Source organism: Lissotriton vulgaris, chromosome 7 (assembly GCF_964263255.1).
Source record: "Lissotriton vulgaris chromosome 7, aLisVul1.2, whole genome shotgun sequence".
Taxonomy (NCBI): Eukaryota; Metazoa; Chordata; class Amphibia; order Caudata; family Salamandridae; genus Lissotriton; species Lissotriton vulgaris.
This window is the reverse complement of record NC_141695.1, coordinates 1772502017-1772527483: the sequence shown is the minus strand read 5'-3', so window position 1 is coordinate 1772527483 and position 25467 is coordinate 1772502017. Positions and strand designations below refer to the sequence as shown.

Below are 25467 nucleotides of genomic sequence, written 5' to 3'. Positions count from 1 at the left end.
AGGTGTCAGCACAGCGGCAGCGCTCTGGGGCAGGTTTCAGCACAGCGGCAACACTCTGGGGCAGGTTTCAGCACAGCGGCAGCGCTCTGGGGCAGGTTTCAGCACAGCGGCATCGCTCTAGGGCAGGTTTCAGCACAGCCGCAGCGCTCTGGGGCAGGTTTCAGCACAGCCGCAGCGCTCTGGGGCAGGTTTCAGCACAGGCACAGCGCTCTGGGGCAGGTTTCAGCACAGTCGCAGTGCTCTGGGGCAGGTTTCAGCACGGCGGCAGCGCTCTGGGGCAGGTTTCAGCACAGCAGCAGCGCTCTGGGGCAGGTTTCAGCACAGCCACAGCGCTCTGAGGCAGGTTTCAGCACAGCTGCAGCGCTCTGGGGCAGGTTTCAGCACAGTCGCAGTGCTCTGGGGCAGGTTTCAGCACAGTCGCAGTGCTCTGGGGCAGGTTTCAGCACAGCCACAGCGCTCTGGGGCAGGTTTCAGCACAGCCACAGCGCTCTGAGGCAGGTTTCAGCACAGCATCAGGGCTATGGGGCAGGTTTCAGCACAGCAGCAGTGCTATGGGGCAGATTTCAGCACAGCGGCAGCACTCTGGGGCAGTTTTCAGCACAGCGGCAGCGCTCTGGTACAAGTTTCAGCACAGCGGCAGTGCTATTGGGCAGATTTCAGCACAGCGGCTGCGCTCTGGTGCAGGTTTCAGCACAGCGGCAGCGCTCTGGGGCAGGTATCAGCACAGCGGCAGCGCTCTGGGGCAGGTTTCAGCACAGCGGCAGTGCTATGGGGCAGGTTTCAGCACAGCAGCAGCGCTCTGGGGCAGGTTTCACCTTGAGGAATTATTTCATATTCTTCACTCAATTCATATTATGTCTTCTATAAGTACATCAATTGAAAGGGAACATAAGAAACGTGGAATCTTTGTTCAACTTTTTATCACATTTGAAACAGATATATATTGTGACTCATTACAAAACAATTGCAAACATTACAAAAATGAATACAAAGACTAGGCAACAGAAAACACTACCATATTCAATACATCTTTTCAGTAGCGTATTAGCCACCACTGAGAGGCCATTCAAATTGACATGACAAGCCTGCTGCAGCAGACTGTGTAAGCTTGTGCTTGCAACACTTACTTAAGAGATTGGTTCCCTATATCTATCTAAATCACTACACTTAACAACCTATCAGTCACCCCTATGGCAGGCCTTACCAATCCAGAAGGCAGGGTGCCTGGTTTTACGTGAGTGTGTGCCCCTGCATGAGCAGGCCCCTCTGCAGCCTTAGTAGACCATTCTCCGGGGTTGTCTGGATGAAGCCAGACATATATGTTTAAGTGCATTATAACCTCGCAGTAAATGCCAAGTTTAAAACGGCTGCTTAGAAACATGTTGTGTTTGGTGTCAAACACCTTGGAATCATACCTCCACACCTGTAACTGGTGGGGGGGGGGGGTATGATTCCATCCGTCTAGAGGGACATATGTGAAACACTGGTACACCCAAAACCAACTATTCGACCTGGGCATCACAAAATGGATGCTGCCAGCCACAGACACAAGTCTGCCCGCCCGCTGCTGAGCTGAGGTCGAGCAGAGGAAGGCCTGACAATAGGCATCCTGTCAAAGGGAGGTGTGACCACCTCCCAGACAGGCTTTAGTGTATTGGGGCTGGGTGGGTGCACTCTGAGAGTGCCAGAAAGTCTGCACTGGGGGTACATTTGGTGTCCCTGTGCATGGTGCAGCTCAAACTAGTTCTGGGAGCCATTTGCTCCTGGTCTGGTGCAAAAATGGACAAAGGACATGGGTGTAGCCACCCCTCTGTCCTGCCCCTCCCCTAGGAGGGTCCACAGAATCTTTCCAACTCCTTCCCATGGGTATAAAGTGGGTTACCTGACTACAGGACTTTGGATTTTACCTAGACAAGATTCTGCTAAAAGAAACCAAGTACTTCGTCTTCCTGCACGAAGCTGGATGACTGAAGAATCTCCCTTGAAGTAAAGGAGTTACTCCCCTGCAAAACTAGGCACCTCAATGCATCTGAAAGGAATGCTTCTCCCGAGCTCCTATGGACTCCGAAGTTTTTAGCAACACAATGTTAAATGTTAATGTTAAATGAACTTGTAACGCGCACGGCTGCCCCAGCCAAGGGGCGTCCCGGCGCTAGCTGCATGAAGATGTACAGGTAGGGGGTGTTTGTGTTGTCATAGACAGAAGAGGTAAGTCTTTATGGCTTTCCTGAAGGGTAGTAGATCCTCAATTTTTCTGATTTGAATAGGAAGTTCATTCCAGAGTTTTGCAGCAAGATATCTGAATGAACGACCGCCCATTCTTGCTAATTTGAAATGGGGCACTACTGCCAAGTTCTGTCCCACTGATCGCAGCCTGCGTCGGGGAACGTAGGATGTAAGCAGTGGACATAGCATGGGGGGGGAGGCAGTTTTAAGGATTTTAAATGCAAGACAAAGGGTTTTATAGTGGATCCTTTTTTCCACGGCGAGCCAGTGGAGTTTTGTGAGGACAGTGGACACTGACTTATGACGAGGGAGACCGGTCAGCGCTCTGGCGGCGGCGTTCTGGACTCTCCGGAGTCTAGATTTCTCTGCTATGTTTGCCCCTAACAAGAAGGAGCTGGTGTAGTCCAGCCTTGACAGGATTGCTGACTGCACCACTAGTTGGCGGATTTGGTGGTCAAAAATGTTTAGAATCGGTCTAAGATTGCGTAAAATACCAAAACAGGTAGCCGCCGCCTTTTTGGTATGATGATTGAAGTTCAGGGCAGCGTCCACCCATTCTCCCAGGTTTCTTACATGGTCTTTGCACTCAGGGTGTTGGCCGAGTGTCTCTGGGCACCAGTTGTTCCCCCAGGCAGTTGTTTCTTTACCCACTAGTAACACCTCCGTTTTACGGGCGTTTAGTTGGAGATAGTTTGCCGTCATCCAGCTGGTGTTGTCAATAAGCGTCTGTTTGAAATTTTGTGCACTGAGACTGCTTTCGTTGTCCAGTGTCACCACCAGCTGGGTATCGTCGGCATAGGTCACTAGTGAGAGACCATGTCTCCTGGCTATTTCTGCCAGGGGTTGGACATAGACATTGAACAGGGTAGGGCTCAGAGCTGACCCCTGGGGCACACCCTGTTCAATGGGGTACTCTTTGGAAAGAAAAGAAGGGGTGGAAACTCTGAAGGATCTGCCTGAAAGGAAAGCTTTAAACCACTTGAGAGCCTGCCCTATAATCCCTATCTCCTCCAGCCTCGATAGCAAAATCTCGTGTGACACCGTATCGAAGGCAGCACTGAGATCTAAAAGAAGCAGTGCTGCCGTCCCTCCAGAATCTAATATGGTACGGAGATGTTCTGTCACACTTAGAAGAGCTGTCTCGGTGCTGTGGCCAGCGCAGAAACTATTTTGGGACCTGTCCAGAATGGAATTGGATGTCAAGTAGTTGGTGAGGATGGAATTAACATGAGCTTCCGCTACTTTTACTGGCCAGGGGAGGAGTGATATAGGTCTAAAGTTTTCGAATAGGGTAGGGTCTAGCGTGGGTTTTTTTATAATGGAAGTCACCCAGGCTTGCTTCCATCTTGTGGGTATAATGGCCGTGGAGAAGGACAGGTTTATCATGTCACCAAGAGGGCCCAGGGCCGTCCAGTCTGACTCTCTAAATAGTTCGGGCTTCAGGGGATCTGCCGGTGAACCTGACTTGATTTTATGGCAGAGTTTAAGGTAATCTTCTTGGCTGAGTGCTGGGATATCGGAGAGGTTAGGCCTATTCGGGTCAGCTGAAGGAGTAAGGTGAGGATTCGCTGGGAAGGTACTATAGATTTTCTTGATTTTGTCAATGAAGAAAGACGCCATGTTGTTACAAAATGCAGAAGACGTACTGGCGTTGTTTATCGATTTCTTAGCACTGAGCTCTTTCAGTATCCTAAAAATGGTTTGAGAGGCATTGTCACTATTCTTAATCTCAGTGGTGTAATACTCCGTTCGTGTACTCCAAATATTGTGATGGTAGCTTTTTTGTAATTGGACATAGAGGGCTTTGAGTGTCGGATCGTAATCCCTCCTCCATCTTTGTTCAGCTTTTTTGCACAAGAGGTGGGTTTCTGAGGGTCCCTGAGGTTTATCTGCCCTCTCAGCAATTCTGAGATCAGTATCCCTCATGTGGACCGTGCAACCCAAACCCCTGTGCACCAGGTTCATTTGCAGTTGCATATGCTTAGTGACAATTCCCGAGCTTGTGCATTGGATTCCTTGTAATCCTGAACCCCGGGAAGTAATTGCTCTGAAGATTTCCAGTCTCCACTCCAGTAGTGTCCTGTGAGCTGGTACTTTGCAAACTTGCTTGAGGTCTCGTTGCAATCCCTAGACTGTTGGCCTGTGGGTCCTGGTGAGGGTCACCTTGTTAATTATTCAGCTTACCTGGTTGCTCCAGATATGCCCTGACTTTCCAGTGCTTGTGGAGTCCCCTGGCCCTTGCTGATCATCACCCTAACCTGTTTCCTCTGACTGCATGGGTTGCAGTTGCTAAGGCTTGTTGGTGGTCAAGCCGGACATTGACCCCTCAGCTCTCGACATCCTTTGTGGGACAGCTGACCTCTGGACTATGGCCATCCTCGACATCTCCTGGTTCCCGTGGCTGGAGAGTCAAGCAACCCTTCTTCACTCCTAAAGCCCTCGACATCTGTGGGCATTCGTCTACCGAGCCCCTGGTCACTTGAGGTGACCCAGACTCTGTCCCCTCTGCTTTCAGGTTCCTTGCATCCAGAATCCAGGCTTGGATTCCACTGGAAATTCTTCGCCCTCCTGGCAGCAGGACTTCTTTGCAGCTCTCCATTGAAAATGCCAAAGGTTTCGACACCACCTGACCCCTATACATCCGGCTCCTCTGGGATAGGTAACAAGGGTACTTCAGCTCTCACTGGTGGGTTGGCCTTAGAACCTCTGAAGTTTCAAAAGGTTTGCTCAACGTCCTCTTAGAAGTGTCCTTAACGTGTAATTTTCCAACCGTGAATTTCCCATAGAGTTGTACGGAACTCGCGTCTGTGTTTCCTCACTGCACCCATCCTTCGTGGGCTCTCTGAGTCACTCCTCTGGGTGGTTCCTTGGGGTCCCAGCGATTCTACGTGCTCTAGGCACTGTGTCTAGTTAAGTCGTTGTTGTTATCCCATTTTTTAGTATATGGTTCGGTCTCCCCCTGGAGCCTGCTGTGTATTGTGCTATTTACAAATGTTCTATTTGATTAATTATTGTGTGCTTTGTGCCCTAGTCTCATATAGAGACTAGTAGAGAGTGTTATTTTAATAAATACATATTTTTATATAAACACTGGGTGGTTCTCCTTTCATTTAGTCATTTTGGAGGTGATATTCTGGTAAAACAAGCTGCTTTACATTCGTTCAAGATTAAGCCCGAAGACTGCTCTCCACAGCTACATCTAGGATAGCTTTCAATAAAGGTTGTCTTTGACCTCATACATCATAAGGGTCGTGTGGACTAATGCAGAGTGTCCACTTTAATTATTGGACAGCATATACCAGGCCACCTTCTCACACTCACTTCGAGCAGTGTAGTCCGCACGGGCAGACATTTGTGCACGGTACTCTGGCTAGCCACAGTACAATTCCTTTCAGCCACACTTGGGTCAAGGGTTACATGAATTTCTCCTTCAGTGGCGCAGAGTGCGCTGGAACTCTTGGGGCAAGTTCCTCTGCTGTGACAGCAAAGTCAATTCAGGTTCATTTGGCAACTGCCCCAATTCAGCAACAGTGTCTTGTTTAGCGCCACACACCGCTCAGGCACCCTTTTGAGCAAGCGCCACCATTGATACAGCAAAGGAGGGAGGTGATGCACTTGGGCATACTTCAGTGCTGTGACTCCTCTGCTGTGGTGATGGTGGACGGCTCTCAGAGTGGAGACCAGCAATCATGCTTCCAGGAGTCTGTGTCATGGGAGCCACAGCACCAAGCTCATCTGCTACGGTCCACACCACCAGTCTCCTCCTGCACGGGTGGCTCGCCCTTCCCTCTTCCTCCAGGCAGGGTCCTCCATGCTGCCTGGGACAAGAAACAACTCTTCCTTCAGGTCAGACTGTAGGTGATGTCTCCTCAGGTCTGGGGAGCTGGCTGTCAGGCACCAGCCCTGGTAGCTCAATAGAGCAGTTTGTTCCTTCGTCAAGGAGAACTTGGAACAAGTGGGTAAGCCGCTCCCACTCTTATAAAGGTAAAATGATGCATGTTCTCTGTCTGCACTTTCAGAATGGGTTTGGGTCGGTTCTTCTTTCTTGTGTTCTTCTCACACTGTTTGGGTTGGTTCTTCTTTCTTGTGTTCTTCTCACACTGTTTGGGTCGGTTCTTCTTTCTTGTGTCCTTCTTGCTCTGTTTGGGTTGGTTCTTCTTTCTTTTGTTCTTCTCACACTGTTTGGGTCGGTTCTTCTTTCTTGTGTTCTTCTCACACTGTTTGGGTCGGTTCTTCTTTCTTGTGTCCTTCTTGCTCTGTTTGGGTTGGTTCTTCTTTCTTGTGTCCTTCTCACGCTGTTTGGGTCGGTTCTTCTTTCTTGTGTCCTTCTCACACTGTTTGGGTCGGTTCTTCTTTCTTGTGTCCTTCTTGCTCTGTTTGGGTCGGTTCTTCTTTCTTGTGTCCTTCTCACGCTGTTTGGGTCGGTTCTTCTTTCTTGTGTCCTTCTCACTCTGTTTGGGTCGGTTCTTCTTTCTCGTGTCCTTCTCACACTGTTTGGGTCGGTTCTTCTTTCACATGTCCTTCTCACTCTGTTTGGGTCGGTTCTTCTTTCACGTGTCCTTCTCACTCTGTTTGGGTCGGTTCTTCTTTCACGTGTCCTTCTCACTCTGTTTGGGTTGGTTCTTCTTTCTCGTGTCCTTCTCATACTTTTTGGGTCCGTTCTTCTTTCTTGTGTCCTTCTCATACTGTTTGGGTCCGTTCTTCTTTCTTGTGTCCTTCTCACACTGCTTGGGTTGGTTCTTCTTTCTTGCGTCCTTCTCACTCTGTTTGGGTCGGTTCTTCTTTCTTGTGTCCTTCTCACTCTGTTTGGGTCGGTGCTTCTTTCTTGTGTCCTTCTCACACTATTTGGGTCCGTTCTTCTTTCTTGTGTCCTTCTCACGCTGCTTGGGTTGGTTCTTCTTTCTTGCGTCCTTCTCACTCTGTTTGGGTCGTTTCTTCTTTCATGAGTCCTTCTCACACTGTTTGGGTTGGTTCTTCTTTCTTGTGTCCTTCTCACACTGTTTGGGTCGGTTCTTCTTTCTTGCGTCCTTCTCACTCTGTTTGGGTCGGTTCTTCTTTCTTGTGTCCTTCTCACACTGTTTGGGTCGGTTCTTCTTTCTTGTGTTCTTCTCACACTGTTTGGGTCGGTTCTTCTTTCTTGTGTCCTTCTTGCTCTGTTTGGGTTGGTTCTTCTTTCTTGTGTCCTTCTCACGCTGTTTGGGTCGGTTCTTCTTTCTTGTGTCCTTCTCACACTGTTTGGGTCGGTTCTTCTTTCTTGTGTCCTTCTTGCTCTGTTTGGGTCGGTTCTTCTTTCTTGTGTCCTTCTCACGCTGTTTGGGTCGGTTCTTCTTTCTTGTGTCCTTCTCACTCTGTTTGGGTCGGTTCTTCTTTCTCGTGTCCTTCTCACACTGTTTGGGTCGGTTCTTCTTTCACATGTCCTTCTCACTCTGTTTGGGTCGGTTCTTCTTTCACGTGTCCTTCTCACTCTGTTTGGGTCGGTTCTTCTTTCACGTGTCCTTCTCACTCTGTTTGGGTTGGTTCTTCTTTCTCGTGTCCTTCTCATACTTTTTGGGTCCGTTCTTCTTTCTTGTGTCCTTCTCATACTGTTTGGGTCCGTTCTTCTTTCTTGTGTCCTTCTCACACTGCTTGGGTTGGTTCTTCTTTCTTGCGTCCTTCTCACTCTGTTTGGGTCGGTTCTTCTTTCTTGTGTCCTTCTCACTCTGTTTGGGTCGGTGCTTCTTTCTTGTGTCCTTCTCACACTATTTGGGTCCGTTCTTCTTTCTTGTGTCCTTCTCACGCTGCTTGGGTTGGTTCTTCTTTCTTGCGTCCTTCTCACTCTGTTTGGGTCGTTTCTTCTTTCATGAGTCCTTCTCACACTGTTTGGGTTGGTTCTTCTTTCTTGTGTCCTTCTCACACTGTTTGGGTCGGTTCTTCTTTCTTGCGTCCTTCTCACTCTGTTTGGGTCGGTTCTTCTTTCTTGTATCCTTCTCACTCTGTTTGGGTCGTTTCTTCCTTCATGAGTCCTTCTCACACTGTTTGGGTCGGTTCTTCTTTCTTGTGTCCTTCTCCCTCTATTTGGGTCGGTTCTTCTTTCTTGTGTCCTTCTCACTCTGTTTGGGTCGTTTCTTCTTTCATGAGTCCTTCTCACACTGTTTGGGTTGGTTCTTCTTTCTTGTGTCCTTCTCACACTGTTTGGGTTGGTTCTTCTTTCTTGTGTCCTTCTCACGCTGTTTGGGTCAGTTCTTCTTTCTTGTATCCTTCTCATTCTGTTTGGGTCGGTTCTTCTTTCTTGTATCCTTCTCACTCTGTTTGGGTTGTTTCTTCTTTCATGAGTCCTTCTCACACTGTTTGGGTCGGTTCTTCTTTCTTGTGTCCTTCTCCCTCTGTTTGGGTTGGTTCTTCTTTCTTGTGTCCTTCTCACACTGTTTGGGTTGGTTCTTCTTTCTTGTGTCCTTCTCACGCTGTTTGGGTCGGTTCTTCTTTCTTGTGTCCTTCTCACACTGTTTGGGTCGGTTCTTCTTTCTTGTGTCCTTCTCACGCTGTTTGGGTCGGTTCTTGTTTCTTGTGTCCTTCTCACTCTGTTTGGGTCGGTTCTTGTTTCTTGTGTCCTTCTCACTCTATTTGGGCTGGTTCTTCTTTCTTGTGTCTTTCTCATGCTGTTTGGGTTGGTTCTTCTTTCTTGTGTCCTTCTCACTCTGTTTGGGTCGGTTCTTCTTTCACGAGTCCTTCTCACACTGATTGGGTCGGTTCTTCTTTCTTGTGTCCTTCTCAATCTGTTTGGGTCGGTTCTTCTTTCTTGTGTCCTTCTCACTCTGTTTGAGTAGGTTCTTCTTTCATGAGTCCTTCTCACACTGTTTGGGTCGGTTCTTCTTTCTTGTGTCCTTCTCACACTGTTTGGGTCGGTTCTTCTTTCACAAGTCCTTCTCACTCTGTTTGTGTCGGTTCTTCTTTCACGAGTCCTTCTCCCTCTGTTTGGGTCGGTTCTTCTTTCTTGTGTCCTTCTCACACTGTTTGGGTCGGTTCTTCTTTCTTATGTCCTTCTCACTCTGTTTGGGTCGGTTCTTCTTTCACGAGTCCTTCTCACACTGTTTTGTTTGGTTCTTCTTTCTTGTGTCCTTCTCACTCTGTTTGGGTCGGTTCTTCTTTCTTGTGTCCTTCTCACGCTGTTTGGGTCGGTTCTTCTTTCACGAGTCCTTCTCACACTGTTTGGGTTGGGTCTTCTTTCTTATGTCCTTCTCACTCTGTTTGGGTCGTTTCTTCTTTCACGAGTCCTTCTCACACTGATTGGGTCGGTTCTTCTTTCTTGTGTCCTTCTCCCTCTGTTTGGGTCGGTTCTTCTTTCTTGTGTCCTTCTCCCTCTGTTTGGGTCGGTTCTTCTTTCTTGTGTCTTTCTCATGCTGTTTGGGTTGGTTCTTCTTTCTTATGTCCTTCTCACGTTGTTTGGGTCAGTTCTTCTTTCACGCGTCCTTCTCACTCTGTTTGGGTCGGTTCTTCTTTCTTGTGTCCTTCTCACACTGTTTGGGTCGGTTCTTCTTTCTTGTGTCCTTCTCACACTGTTTGTGTCGGTTCTTCTTTCTTGTGTCCTTCTCCCTCTGTTTGGGTCGGTTCTTCTTTCTTGTGTCCTTCTCACTCTGTTTGGGTCGGTTCTTCTTTATTGTGTCCTTCTCACACTGTTTGGGTCGGTTCTCCTTTCTTGTGTCCTTCTCACACTGTTTGGGTCGGTTCTTCTTTCTTGTGTCCTTCTCCCTCTGTTTGGGTTGGTTCTTCTTTCACGCGTCCTTCTCCCTCTGTTAGGGTCCTTTCTTCTTTCTTATGTCCTTCTAACGCTGTTTGGGTCGGTTCTTCTTTCTTGTGTCCCTCTCACTCTGTTTGGGTCGGTTCTTCTTTCTTGTGTCCTTCTCACACTGTTTGGGTCGGTTCTTCTTTCTTGTGTCCCTCTCACTCTGTTTGGGTCGGTTCTTCTTTCTTGTGTCCTTCTCACACTGTTTGGGTCGGTTCTTCTTTCTTGTGTCCCTCTCACTCTGTTTGGGTCGGTTCTTCTTTCTTGTGTCCATCTCACTCTGTTTGGGTCGGTTCTTCTTTCTCATGTCCTTCTCACACTGTTTGGGTTAGTTCTTCTTTCTTGTGTCCCTCTCACTCTGTTTGGGTCCGTTCTTCTTTCTTGTGTCCTTCTCACACTGTTTGGGTCGGTTCTTCTTTCTTGTATCCTTCTCACGCTGTTTGGGTCGGTTCTTCTTTCTTGTATCCTTCTCACTCTGTTTGGGTCGGTTCTTCTTTCTTGTGTCCTTCTCACACTGTTTGGGTTAGTTCTTCTTTCTTGTGTCCCTCTCACTCTGTTTGAGTCGGTTCTTCTTTCTTGTGTCCTTCTCACTCTGTTTAGGTAGGTTCTTCTTTCATGAGTCCTTCTCACACTGTTTGGGTCGGTTCTTCTTTCTTGTGTCCTTCTCACGCTGTTTGGGTCGGTTCTTCTTTCTTGTGTCCTTCTCATGCTGTTTCGGTCGGTTCTTCTTTCTTGTGTCCTTCTCACTCTGTTTGGGTCAGTTCATCTTTCTTTTGTCCTTCTCACGCTGTTTGGGTCAGTTCTTCTTTCTTGTATCCTTCTCATTCTGTTTGGGTCGGTTCTTCTTTCTTGTATCCTTCTCACTCTGTTTGGGTCGTTTCTTCTTTCATGAGTCCTTCTCACACTGTTTGGGTCGGTTCTTCTTTCTTGTGTCCTTCTCCCTCTGTTTGGGTTGGTTCTTCTTTCTTGTGTCCTTCTCACTCTGTTTGGGTCGTTTCTTCTTTCATGAGTCCTTCTCACACTGTTTGGGTTGGTTCTTCTTTCTTGTGTCCTTCTCACACTGTTTGGGTTGGTTCTTCTTTCTTGTGTCCTTCTCACGCTGTTTGGGTCGGTTCTTCTTTCTTGTGTCCTTCTCACACTGTTTGGGTCGGTTCTTCTTTCTTGTGTCCTTCTCACGCTGTTTGGGTCGGTTCTTGTTTCTTGTGTCCTTCTCACTCTGTTTGGGTCGGTTCTTCTTTCACGAGTCCATCTCACGCTGTTTGGGTCGGTTCTTCTTTCTTGTGTCTTTCTCATGCTGTTTGGGTTGGTTCTTCTTTCTTGTGTCCTTCTCACTCTGTTTGGGTCGGTTCTTCTTTCACGAGTCCTTCTCACACTGATTGGGTCGGTTCTTCTTTCTTGTGTCCTTCTCAATCTGTTTGGGTCGGTTCTTCTTTCTTGTGTCCTTCTCACTCTGTTTGAGTAGGTTCTTCTTTCATGAGTCCTTCTCACACTGTTTGGGTCGGTTCTTCTTTCTTGTGTCCTTCTCACACTGTTTGGGTTGGTTCTTCTTTCACAAGTCCTTCTCACTCTGTTTGTGTCGGTTCTTCTTTCACGAGTCCTTCTCCCTCTGTTTGGGTCGGTTCTTCTTTCTTGTGTCCTTCTCACACTGTTTGGGTTGGTTCTTCTTTCTTATGTCCTTCTCACTCTGTTTGGGTCGGTTCTTCTTTCACGAGTCCTTCTCACACTGTTTGGGTCGGTTCTTCTTTCTTGCGTCCTTCTCACACTGTTTGGGTTGGGTCTTCTTTCTTATGTCCTTCTCACTCTGTTTGGGTCGTTTCTTCTTTCACGAGTCCTTCTCACACTGATTGGGTCGGTTCTTCTTTCTTGTGTCCTTCTCCCTCTGTTTGGGTCGGTTCTTCTTTCTTGTGTCCTTCTCCCTCTGTTTGGGTCGGTTCTTCTTTCACAAGTCCTTCTCACACTGTTTGGGTCGGTTCTTCTTTATTGTGTCCTTCTCATGCTGATTGGGTCGGTTCTTCTTTCTTGTGTCCTTCTCCCTCTGTTTGGTTCGGTTCTTCTTTCTTGTGTCCTTCTCCCTCTGTTTGGGTCGGTTCTTCTTTCACAAGTCCTTCTCACACTGTTTGGTTCGGTTCTTCTTTCTTGTGTCCTTCTCCCTCTGTTTGGGTCGGTTCTTCTTTCACAAGTCCTTCTCACACTGTTTGGGTCGGTTCTTCTTTATTGTGTCCTTCTCATGCTGATTGGGTCGGTTCTTCTTTCTTGTGTCCTTCTCCCTCTGTTTGGTTCGGTTCTTCTTTCTTGTGTCCTTCTCCCTCTGTTTGGGTCGGTTCTTCTTTCACAAGTCCTTCTCACTCTGTTTGGGCTGGTTCTTCTTTCTTGTGTCTTTCTCATGCTGTTTGGGTTGGTTCTTCTTTCTTATGTCCTTCTCACTCTGTTTGGGTCGGTTCTTCTTTCACGAGTCCTTCTCACAGTGTTTGGGTCGGTTCTTCTTTCTTGTGTCCTTCTCATCTGTTTGGGTCGGTTCTTGTTTCTTGTGTCCTTCTCATCTGTTTGGGTCGGTTCTTCTTTCTTGTGTCCTCCTCACACTGTTTGGGTCGGTTCTTCTTTCTTGTGTCCTTCTCACGTTGTTTGGGTCAGTTCTTCTTTCACGCGTCCTTCTCACTCTGTTTGGGTCGGTTCTTCTTTCTTGTGTCCTTCTCACACTGTTTGGGTCGGTTCTTCTTTCTTGTGTCCTTCTCACACTGTTTGTGTCGGTTCTTCTTTCTTGTGTCCTTCTCACTCTGTTTGGGTCGGTTCTTCTTTATTGTGTCCTTCTCACACTGTTTGTGTCGGTTCTTCTTTCTTATGTCCTTCTAACGCTGTTTGGGTCTGTTCTACTATCTCGAGTCCTTCTCACACTGTTTGGGTTAGTTCTTCTTTCTTGTATCCTTCTCACGCTGTTTGGGTCGGTTCTTCTTTCTTGTGTCCATCTCACTCTGTTTGGGTCGGTTCTTCTTTCTCGTGTCCTTCTCACACTGTTTGGGTTAGTTCTTCTTTCTTGTGTCCCTCTCACTCTGTTTGGGTCGGTTCTTCTTTCTTGTGTCCTTCTCACACTGTTTGGTTCGGTTCTTCTTTCTTGTATCCCTCTCACGCTGTTTGGGTAGGTTCTTCTTTCATGAGTCCTTCTCACGCTGTTTGGGTTGGTTCTTCTTTCTTGTGTCCTTCTCATTCTGTTTGGGTTGGTTCTTCTTTCTTGTGTCCTTCTCACTCTGTTTGGGTAGGTTCTTCTTTCATGAGTCCTTCTCACACTGTTTGGGTCGGTTCTTCTTTCTTGTGTCCTTCTCACGCTGTTTGGGTCGGTTCTTCTTTCTTGTGTCCTTCTCATGCTGTTTCGGTCGGTTCTTCTTTCTTGTGTCCTTCTCACACTGTTTGGACCGGTTCTTCTTTCTTGTGTCCTTCTCACTCTGTTTGGGTCGGTTCTTCTTTCACGAGTCCTTCTCACGCTGTTTGGGTCGGTTCTTCTTTCTTTTGTCCTTCTCACGCTGTTTGGGTCTGTTCTACTTTCTTGTGTCCTTCTCACTCTGTTTAGGTCGGTTCTTCTTTCTTGTGTCCTTCTCACACTGTTTGGACCGGTTCTTCTTTCTTGTGTCCTTCTCACTCTGTTTGGGTCGGTTCTTCTTTCACGAGTCCTTCTCACGCTGTTTGGGTCGGTTCTTCTTTCTTGTGTCCTTCTCACACTGTTTTCCAGCTTCGGCTTTTGGTGGCTTCCAGGCTGGAGCACCCACAGTAGAGGTACAAGGAGGTGTGGGCATCTGCACATGGCATGATAGCCACACATGACAGTGATCAGGAGAGAGACAAAAAGCTGACCCCTTCCTAAATGACCCTTCACACTCGGACAACAGACACTGCAGTGCCACCCCTCTTGCCACCCCTCACCCGGAATGGCAGTGCTGAGGAAGTCTAATCACAGCTCTCTGCAGCACAAGGATTCATTTGGCAAGATGGCCGCCTGGTAGGAGCTCCTGTGAAGAGCTCCCAGTGCTTGGGATCCCTTAACGGGCATTATCCCTGTTAGCACCCACCAGCACCCACCAGCACGACGGAACGAAAGCCGTAAAAGCAGCACAAGTAACCGGATTGCTCACTGACCAGATTAGCGGTAGCTGGAGCCTGAAACGTTCGGACACTCGACTCAGACACCACCATCGCTGGAGCCCCGGGAGCCTGCTGAACCTACACCGCGGATCATCCTGCCACAAGACCAGCACTGGATTCACGTCGTCATGAAGGCATCACAGTCGTGCCGCAGGGGCGGCTGAAGCTCCGGATAACTGCTGAGACTGCATCACCTGCCCGCTCGAAAGCATCGGAGGGCTGAGAGAGACCCCCCCCGCCCGCTCAGCAGAGACGTGGGCTGGTGCACCGGAGAGCAGCAAAGGAGCTCCAGAGGCATCGGGGCACACAGGACTCACGGCGGTATAGGAGGGCAACCCCCGAGCTGCAGTGGCGGCTGAAGCTCCGGGAGTCTGACGAACGGACTCCGCCCGCCCGCTCCACAGCAGTGAAGCAGTGAATCATGGAGGCTACGGAGTGCAAAAAAGACCGGCCGCGCCACAGCAGAGGAGCCCCAGCGGCGTCTAAAAGGCCCCCCTCCCGCCCGCACAACGGTGGAGGACGCTGGCCGCTGCGCTGTAACTGCAAAGGCACGTGGCAGACCCCCGCCCCCCCTCATCACCCCACAACGCAGAGACGACGACGGAGGAGTAGAGACTGCCCCCGGCTGCCCCGGAAACTGGATGCGACCGGAGAATGTGGCGCCCTGCCCTGAGGAGCGAGTGAAGTGAGCCCGAGTCCAACAAGAGCTGCAGGGGCGACAGAAGACCGAAGCCTGCCCCCACTGTCACCGTTGGATACCTGGTAATCGGCTGACCGGCCTCATAGGGTAATACAGGCTTGGAGCCCTGATTTGTGATCACGTTCACACAGTGCACACATATCTACGAAGGAGAAGGGATTGAGCCAATTTCGGACTACAACAAAACATTGCTTCTGCAAAATTCTGCAAAACTCTGCTGGCAAACGCAACAGGCACACAGAGTCTTAAGGTATTTATTTCTCCCACTCGCCCACCTAAAAAACTACCTCCTTTGTTCAAAATGGCTGGGGCCATAAAACTGTAGCAATAAATCCCCCCCTACCTACCTCTGATGTCCACGAGGCCCCTCAGCTAACTCCCCCACACAGAGATAAGAATTCCTCCCAGCTAGACTGAGCATGGCTTGCTCAAACAGAAAGAGAAATTCCTACCCTTATGCTCAAAGTAATAGCAGCAGACAGAGGACTGTGAAGGGAAACTGCTCCTCCCTGCTATCTATGTAACAGCAACAAACAGAGGACTACTGTCTCTATCTCACCTATGTGGCGGCCATTTTTGACTAGTCTCTCTCGTGGGCGGCCATCCTGGTCTAGTCATTTTCATCATTATCTAAACACACACTAAGAGCTTTTTCATTCTAGACTAATCCCAACGACAGAGTACTCTGCTCAGTGATGTATCTACACCTTCCTGGGAAAGAATGCATGCCCGCTATTGCAATATTATACTTTTACCTATATTTTGAACATTTGTAATGCACTGGTTAGAGGCGGCAGACCCGAGATCAGAGGACGGCCCGGGACCAGGGTTCGATTCCCGGTGCAGCAGGTTTCTGGACCAGGGTCAGCGGACTCGATAATTCTCTCGCCTCGGTGCCCACTCTGATCAGCGATCACACTTGGCAACTCTGGGCATTAGCTTGCCTCATCTTCACTAACGGCCCCACCAGACCGCCGGGGATGCCTGGTCTCACCCTGGAGATACCCATTAAGGGACCATCTCTCAGGGAAGCCAGGAAGGGTTTCGCAGCGGTCGAAGCGCCTTGGGACCCTCCGGGTAAGTAGTGCGCTATATAAATGCCTATACATACATATTTGAAAGAATGTCTGCCTATTATTGTAGTACTATATCTCTACCTGGATTTTGAACAGTTGTAATGCACAGATTGCTACCTCATATACCTATACCTATTATTGCAGTATTTCTTACTGGTAATGCACAGATCGCTACCTCAATTATTTCTGGCTGCTCACTAATGTCATTTCTGCTTCACGCAGCTTTTTGGTTGCACCGGTACCTTGTTTCAGTATATCATTCTTTAATTTGTTTATTGTACATTTTGTAAGCCGCAACTATTTCACTTTTATACCTCACATATACCATCATGCAACTTTGTGGTTGCACCGGTATCCTGTCTCAGTACTTCATTAGTACCATTCTTGTATTTGTTTATTGTACATTTTTGTAAGCTGCACCTATCTCACTTTTTCCTGGAATGCACCGATTGATACCTCATATATTTACGTATATTTTTGTACATTGTGTAAACTGTTTTGTGTGCCACCTCAAATATTTTTTTTTTGTATCTTGCCCTTATATACTATCAGTATTGTACCTACACTTACACCTTGTACTTTGTAATTTACCGTATGTACTTCCTCTACTGCTCACTCTTATATCCTGACTATGCTGGTTCATCACTTCTGCCACTTTGGTAATTTTGAACTTATTACTGTCTAACCTACTGTATGCATTTGTTTTTCTGCATATCTGTACCACTATAGTGCATTAGTGCACTCTCCCATTGTACCCTACCCTTATATACTATCGGTATTATGCCTACTCTTACACCTTGTACCTTATAATTTACTGTATGTATTTGCTCTACTGCTCACTCTTATATCCTGGATATGCTGGTTGATTACTAGTGTCACTTTGGTAATTTATAACTTATTACTGTGTATCCTACTGTATGCACCTGTTTTTCAGCACACTTGTTTTTCTGCACATTTGTACCACTATAGTGCACTAGTGCATCCTCCCATACCGACCTAATCCTTCAACGCAACATGGACCCCATCGGCAAACACACATACAAAATCAACTACCCACCATCACTCACCAAAAAAGCCGCTAAACGCTTTAAACACAACTTCCTTAGGTCACACTCGGAAACGCCCTTTGCTGACACCTACTTCTCACCGGTCAATGGATCCCTGAACACCGATATCATCTTCCACACCACACGCAGAGCTCAATGGAGAAAAGCATTCTTCACCCTACTCACGGTTTCCTCCACCAGGAAAGCCTAACTCTCTCCATCACACCATCCCAAGTCTTTCCAGGCAGAGCCACCATCACTATTTACAATAACGGGATTGTCCTATCACAATCCACAGACAGGAACCTGGAACTGCTAGACAACATGTTCCCCACCTTCAAAGAACACCTCTCCAATTCACGGACAAACACTCATATCTCCCCCAGTCCCACCAACCATGACCTCACAGCTACATACTCTTCAAGCAGGGACACACCCACCACCCCTGACCTCCCATCCACTACCCACAACCCCACTATCCCAATTCAGCACTCAATCACAGACACAGATCGCTCCCCCTCATACACCGCTCTCTCCCCCGCCCCTTCTACCAACTCGCGGACCTCCACACAGACCTTCAACACTCCTATCACACCTACAGCAGGCATTAACACCCTGCTCGCCGCTGACAGCACAGCTCCCACCCATAACACACCTAACTTAGTCCAGCACCAGAAACACACGCACTCCGACAATTCCCCCCCTTTATCCCCCCATTCTCAGTCCCCATTACCCTCTAACCAACTACGCAGAACATACCCCCTCTCTTAATTTAACTCCCCCTCCCCTCAACAGGACCATCTCAAATCCCACTTCCCCTCCTACTCTCAGCCCCCATTACCCTCCTTGCACCCCCACCACGGCTATCAGTCTCCCAGCCTACACCTCGACCCCCCCGCCTACCACCAATGCCCTCACCCATAACACTAACCTCCTCCCTACCTCATCCACACCCCTCCCGCTCAAAACCTCTCGCCTCCCTAACTCCATCCCGCACACCATCACAACGCAGACCTGCTCGAACACCAGCCCTCTCTCCCACCTGCACACGAATTCCCTGGTCAGCCATTCACCCCTGACTGCCACCCCCACCTCCACCACCTACCCTACGATGGAATACATCACGGCCACCCTCACTCAGATCAAAGAAGACATACACGCCATCAAAGAACTACTCTCCACACACCCCATACACCCCCACCCACCTCCACCCCCCCTCCCAACTTGTCCCCTACTCCGCCGGCGGACTCCCACCCTCATCACGCCCCACACCGGGCGTCAATCCCTGCGCAGCAACTGCCCTCGTCCCCCGCATCGCCCCTGCAACCCCTCACACATCTACACCTCCCCGCCCAACTTGTCCCCCACCCCTCCGACTAACTCTCGCACTCAGCTATCCCCCAATCTGACCTCAATCCCAGCTCTTAATCGCAACAACCGCCCCCGCCGCACCCACAACTCTTCTTCTGACCTCGACACACTCACCCTTCTCCGCTCCTATGACCCAGACCCCCGAATTCACACAACCACCCCACACTGCAACATTCCCACGATACACCCAAATCCCCTTAGACCACCCACACTAAACAGCAGATTCTCCATCCCGAATAACCTTAGAAAAGTCCCTGTCTCGCTAGAACCATCTACCACCCTCTACACACCCCGTCTCAAATGCACTCTTCTCAACTGCAGATCGGCCACGAAACATTCCACCGCCATTGCTGATCTCCTCTTATCGCGGGACCTTGACCTTATCATCCTGACTGAAACCTGGCTAACTGAATCCTCCACACCTATAATGGACATTCTGGTTCCTCCCAACTACCACATTATCAGGCTCGACAGAACAGGCAAAATAGGTGGTGGAATCGCATGCATATACATTTTATTTCTAAGGACCCCTCCCCCCACCTGTCTATGGAATGTCTTCAGGTCTTTGGAAAGTCACCACAGCATCCTCTGCACTCAAGCAGCCCAAGGGCTTCCAAAATGGAACCCAAAGGCCTCCTAAACTATGGACCACTCAGACATACGCAATGTGTGCAACACGCAAGGCGCACACATGTATATATACATGCACTCAATACCTTGGGATATTACCAGAGGGATCCAGCATTACCTGTAGCAGTGGAACGTTACACGAGTGGGCCAGAAGCCCCCCTTCTGTGACACAGATGAAATGGTCCATTTCCATTACGATCACTATGAAACACTGTACGTTAACACCAGACGCTACACGCATGAACCTAAGATAGGGACTGTAGTCTCTTGTATCTATGGAGAGCATGATTTATCCACCCCTCTAAGTACAGGGCAGGTCCAAACTCGACTCATTTCCAAGGGCAGGCCTAGGAATGCACGCAGATGAAGCTGGAGCCAGAAAAACAGGATTCCCGGTACTGGCATGGGACTCCTCAGGGCAGGAGACGCATGTGTACAGAGAGCAGGGGTCATGCCCATCCCAACGCGCTGTCTACTGGGACGTGTCCTGACCCATGTAGCGGGCATCATTTGCTTCCAGGAACGCAATCATGTTCTTACCGTATAAACAGAATCTTCTTTCAGTGGTTGATTCTGTAAGGAAGAGAGAAAAGAGTCAGCAAGAGGGTGGCCTTGAAGATAAAATGTATATCACTCACTTCTTTCCACATGGCTAGTTCTCTTGCATGCCTCTGGAATGGTGGCTGACCATTGTGTCCGAGAGGAATGCGAAAGATGATCCGCCCTATGGCTGGGTCTGATATTGAGGCGCATCTGTCGAGACAAGGATGACTACTTATTTAGGACCGCCCGCTCTTCATCCGTGTCCCCAACTCACATGCAGCACATGCACACGCAGCATCTACAGACATGTAGGGTGGGTGGTGAAGGCCACTCTGCTTGGAGCACAGAGTTCAGCAAAAACTCCACTAACTGCCGGCGGAGCGGAGTTTACCGCCGCGCTCACTACATTTCAAAGAGATGCTTAGGGTAGCACAGGCGTGTCACACATTCATGCCAGCTCCTCCCCCCTCACCCGCCCCACCAAAGTGTGCGGTTAAGGCTTCTCTGTGCAGGACTTTTACTAATCTAGAACATTGAGCTATTAACTGTCATCCAAGAGCTGCTGCACACTGCAAGGTAGAGGTTAGAGCTACTTGGTTTTTTGCCCAGTCTTTGGTTATCCTAATCTTCCCGAAAGGGTTCATTTGGGTCGAAAACAATTCTTATCATTAAAGAGAAGTCCTAACAATGGTGTTACGTTTAAAATTCTGAGGGGCATATTCACAATTACTGGTGCATCCCTGCATATCAGCAGGGATGCGCCAGTTATTGCGCGCCACGACTCCACCACCCATGATGCGCCGCATTTACAATGCGGCGCATCATGGGGCAAAAACGGCACAGATGCATCACGCATCTGTGCCGTAAAAGTGGCGCATTGCTAGAGTTGCTTCGTAAGCGCGCCGCAGCTCCAGCAATGCTCTGGGGGGCCCTATCTGCACAATGCTGCGTCAATCCTTACGCCTGCTTCAGGCTGGCGCAGGGTTTTGACGCAGCATGGGGCCAAAAGTGACTTAGTGAAATCTTGTAGATTTCACCCAGCCACTTTTAGGAGGCGTTCTTGCGCTGGAACGCCCCCCCTCCTGCGATGGAACGCCTCCTTCTGGCGCAGGGCTTTACAACGTGACCCATCTGGGAGATGCGTCACGTTGTAAATATCCCGCACCCTGGCGCATCTTTTGCGCCACCGCTGCGTCACAAAAGTGACGCAACTGTGGCGTAAAAGAGGCGCAAGGGGCTTGTAAATCTGCCCCTGAATGTGTGCTTTTCCTGAAAAAGTAATCGTAAGCTATATTGCCCACCAGTATGGATGACATGTCACTCCTACACTACAGTCATGTCTGATGTAACATTTCCTATACATTGATTTACTCACATGACTGTCTCTGTGCAATGTGTGTTTGATGTAAAGTGCTCAGACACCTTACAATGGTATGAGTGGCGCTGTAGAACTAAATTAATCTGAGAGTCAGTGGTTACGGAGACTCGAGTCCACTGTTAAAGTTCGCTAGTGTGGGAATCCGTGGCAGAGGTGGCCGTTGGGGGGCACCAACAAACATTGTCGCACTGGCCCCACCAGTGTTGAAGCCGGCCCTGCGTGGTCCCATGCAAACAAGGCAGCCACAATGCCTCTGTGCCCTATTACCAATGTGGGAGTGGGAGGCAAGCTTGCCTTTCAGTATACCTCCTAAAGACAGCCCTCTGGAGGGGAGAATGGGATCCCCCCAGACATCCTCCTGCACTGCATCCACCTGCAAGGTGAGCTCTCTCCCCTCTTCAAAGTGGAGACAGCATGCCACCTGTACTTCGCTTGAAGTTGAAACTCTGCCCTGGGGGCAGTGCGGGTTCATGGCTGCCCTGGGTACCACCCATTCCTTAAAATAGGGCACAAACAGGTAAAGTGTTCCATATATATGAAACACACAATCAACCAATTGTAGGGCTGGCTTTAGGGCAGTGTGACCAGTGCAGCTGCACTGGGCGCTGACCTGTGGAGGGGGCGCTGACCTCAGGGGAGGGGCTCTGTCTTTAGCAATATCTTAGATTGGAGAGATGAGGGACTCTTTTGTCCTGTGGTAGTGAGAGAATCCGAGGTGGCGGTCATGGGTCCTGGGGGCACCAAAAGTGATTGTCGCACCGGGCGCCAGGCCCTGACCAATTGTATTCATTCTTTTGCATTCAGATTTTATTCGCAGATACACAGGGTATACACAGGGTATATACAGGGTATACACAGGGTTGGACTGGGACTTTATCAATGCTCCGGGTACTAAAATAAAATTGGCCTCTGTGTCTGTATTTTGCATGGTGTGGGGGACTGCATGCACTTGTGTTTGCTGCAGGCAATGCTTGTGGTAAATATCAGGGTAGTAAACAGTAAACAAGCATTGGCAAAGCCAATAGGCCTCTCCTATGCAAGAGCTATTGACTTTGCCAATGTGTTTTTAGCCATATTGCACACCAGTGTGCCTGCTGTTCAGCATGGCTAAAAGTTAGCAGCATGAATGAGAATCACAGGGAGTGTTGTAGAGCAGAATGACCAAGAGTAGAGTAGAGTGTTGTAGAGTGGAGTAGCAGAGAGTGTTGTATATTGGAGTGCCATAGTGTGGATTCGCGTAGAGTGGCATACACTGGAGTGGCACAGAGTAGAGTGAACTGGTGAAGAGTGCATTGGCATAGAGTGTTGCAGAGTATAGTGGCTGAGAGTGCTGTGGCATTGAATTCCTCAGCGTACAACGCAGTGTCATAGAAAGCAGTGGTGTAGAGTAGCATGGCATAGAGATGTGCAGAGGAGAGTGGCGTAGATTTCAGTGATTCAGAGTGCAATGGTGTGGAGTCAACTAGGATAGAGTGCAGTAGAGAGTTGAGTGTAGTAGTGTAGAGTGGTGCAGAGAAGAGTGCTGGAGAATGCAGTGGCATAGAGTGCAGTGGGGCACAGTTGAGTAGCTTACAGTGGAGTAGTGCAAAGTAGAGTTGTGTCGAGTTCAGTGACTGAGAGTGCAGTGTTGCAGAGTAGAGTGTCCAAGTTCCATGGTGTAGAGTGTAGTAGAGTGATGTAGAGAGCAGTGGCATAGAGTACAGTGATGTAGAGTAGAGTGTTGTGGCATAGAGTGCAGTGACATAGAATGCAGTTGTGTAGAGTGCATTGGCGTAGAGTGAAGTGAAGTGGAGTGGAGTTGAGTGGTGTAGAGTGCAGTGGTGCAGAGAAGATTGTTTCAGAGTAGAGTGAAGTGGTGTAGAGTGGAGCGGTGCAGGGTAGAATGCATTTGCATAGAGTGTAATGGCATAGAGTAAAGTGGCGTGGAGTTCAGTGGGATAGAGTGCAGTGTTGCAGAGTAGGCTAAAGTGGCATACAGTATATTGCCGTAGAGTGCAGGGGCATATAGTTAAGTGTTACAGAGTAAAGTGCTTTGGTGTAGAGTGTAGTGGCATCAAGTGTAGTGGCTTAGAGTGCAGTGTAGAAAGTGGCGTGCAGTACAGTGGCGTAGAGTAGAGTTGTGCAGAATAGATTGGTGTGACTTGGATTGGAGTGGTGCAGAGTGCAGTGGTGAAGAGTGCAGTGGTGTAGAGTGCAATGGTGAAGAGTGCAGTGGTGAAGAGTACAGTGGTGTAGAGTGCAGTGGTGAAGAGTACAGTGGTGTAGAGTGCAGTGGTGAAGAGTGCAGTGGTGAAGAGTGCAGTGGTGAAGAGTGCAGTGGTAAAGAGTGCAGTGGTGAAGAGTGCAGTGGTGAAGAGTGCAGTGGTGAAGAGTGCAGTGGTGTAGAGTGCAGTGGTGTAGAGTGCAGTGGTGAAGAGTGCAGTGGTGAAGAGTGCAGTGGTGAAGAGTGCAGTGGTGAAGAGTGCAGTGGTGAAGAGTGCAGTGGTGTAGAGTGCAGTGGTGTAGAGTGCAGTGGTGTAGAGTGGTGAGGGTGGCTTAGAGAGGCGTATCATGAAGTGTCAGAGTGTAGTGGCATACATTAGAGTGGTTCCAAATGCAGTGGCGTGGAGTGCTGCAGAGTAGAGTGCAGTGGTGTGGAGTGGCATAGAGTGGAGTATACATGGTATGATAGCGCACTGCCATTACAGACAACACAGTTTCAATTGAAATGACCATTACATCCGCACAGGAATACAGTTTTACTAATAAAACTATAGAGCGTACAAACAAAAACATATTAAAAAATGCATCACCTAGCGCAATGATTTGTTTTGATCATATAAAGTATTTGTTTGAAACACTTCAAAATAACATAAAATGTGCTTCATTTGTGTTCCTAATTCTGATATATTCTGACACAGTTGATTTAAAAATGTTTGTGTGCTAGAAATAAACGTATATCCTACCCTCAGTATCCAGCAGGATTATGTCATAAATTCTCTCACTTTGAAGTCATAGAAAGAAATGTAAACAAACACCGTCAGAAGACCGCACCTGACATTGGACCTCAGTCTTTGAATGCACAGCAAAGGTGACAACATAAGAACAAGATTTACAGGCCGGTTTACAGAGAGGGAGCTTGTGGAAGAATACAGAAAACATGCTTCAGGCAGCGGGAGGGACGAACGGAACCTGGAGAGCCTAACGCAAATAAAGCCAGGAAATAGAAAGCCAGAAAATTTGACTTACAAACGAATAAGCCAATGGTAATCAATGGGTGGAATGCATTCCTAGTTCAACTTTCTGAAAGTTCCCAAGATGTTGTTAGCAAACCAGACAGCTGCACTGTCTGGTAAGCTAAGACTACCAGGCAATAAAACAGGGCCACAAAAGGGGCGGCTCCTCTTAAATGGCGGAGGAGTGTTGCCCTGCCTGCTGCATGCAAACACTAATAAATAATATGGCATAATAAATCAATTTTTTTTTGCCACAAGCTTCTGCTGTGTACAGTGCGAGCATGAGACAGGGGGGCGGGACATAATCCTGCTATTGCAGGATTACTGCTGTCACTTTCAGTGCACATGGTGGGTTGGCCAGTTGGCTACCTACGACCTGTCCGATATGCGCACTACACACCCAGCAATCCCTGTGTTGTGAGACAGCCAGAGAATTGCCGGCACAGGCCAACAGCCTCTAAATGAGCACTGGGTTAGCCTGCTCCCACCAATCCAGAAGCTGCTCTCATGCTGACAGCAGCTCCAGGATGGGCCAGGAGTTCTGTTTCACTGGGCGGGAAGCAAAGTTCTTCCCTTCCCAGCTCGTGGACGTCCCGTCACACCACCATCGCCGGGAGTGCTGCAACAGACGGGAGTATCTTTGAGGTGAGTTGGGCGCAATGGCGCCCCCAATATTTTTATATTGCCAGCCACCGCTAGCCACAAACTGCTAAAAAATGCTCCACACCATGACCTGGCAGGCCAGCGCGAAGGGCCATGCCCGATGGCACTGTGGGCCAGTCGGACCCTGCGGTTATACTAGTTTTGAACAGTTGTGTCAATAATGAAGTGTCAATTGCTTAAATACCAAAGCTTTGCAGAAAGAACTCTGTGACAGGAGTGCATTTAACTTTATTATCCATTTGCGATGAAGTAAACAGCAACATTTGTATGCGTATATGAAGCACCCAGAGGCCAGGAAATAACAAACACTGCGTTATACACATATCAAGTTACATCACCACAGCACGATGCATGCCACAGAGGAAGCCTCCAAGCACAGAAGGGGATGGATACCAAGGGTACCACCGGTGGGGGTTCCTCCTGATCCCTCTGCCCCTGGTGGAAGGCCTGCACTGCCGCCAGCAACGGGAGGATGTCCTCATAGATCGGGCCGTTATTATAGGTACCAGGATCATATGTGTCACCAGAAGTGCCACTGCACATGCCCCACCAATGCTGTGGGATCAAACCTAGCCCCCCCACCTTCTAGGCACACATTTGGAGATGTCTGCAGTTCTTTTGTTTCAGAAAATTTGATAGAAACTGTACAACACATTTCATTGGCGACTTATTTCTCTACAATTTTGGCTTTTGTTGGACTTGGCCCTTTTTGCAGGGTCCTCCCTGAAC

General features: G+C 48.7%; 1 protein-coding gene across 7 annotated transcripts in view; it reads right to left on the bottom strand.

The window, feature by feature from the left end:
• Positions 1 to 25467, bottom strand: part of LOC147706644 (uncharacterized) — a 172469-nt gene that overhangs the window by 14191 nt on the left and 132811 nt on the right. For all 7 annotated transcript variants that reach the window (XM_086933133.1, XM_086933132.1, XM_086933135.1 and 4 more), the window contains one exon: positions 19480 to 19512. In XM_086933133.1, the coding sequence (XP_086789259.1) occupies positions 19480 to 19512 (33 nt within the window). The remainder of the gene's footprint in view (positions 1 to 19479; positions 19513 to 25467) is intronic.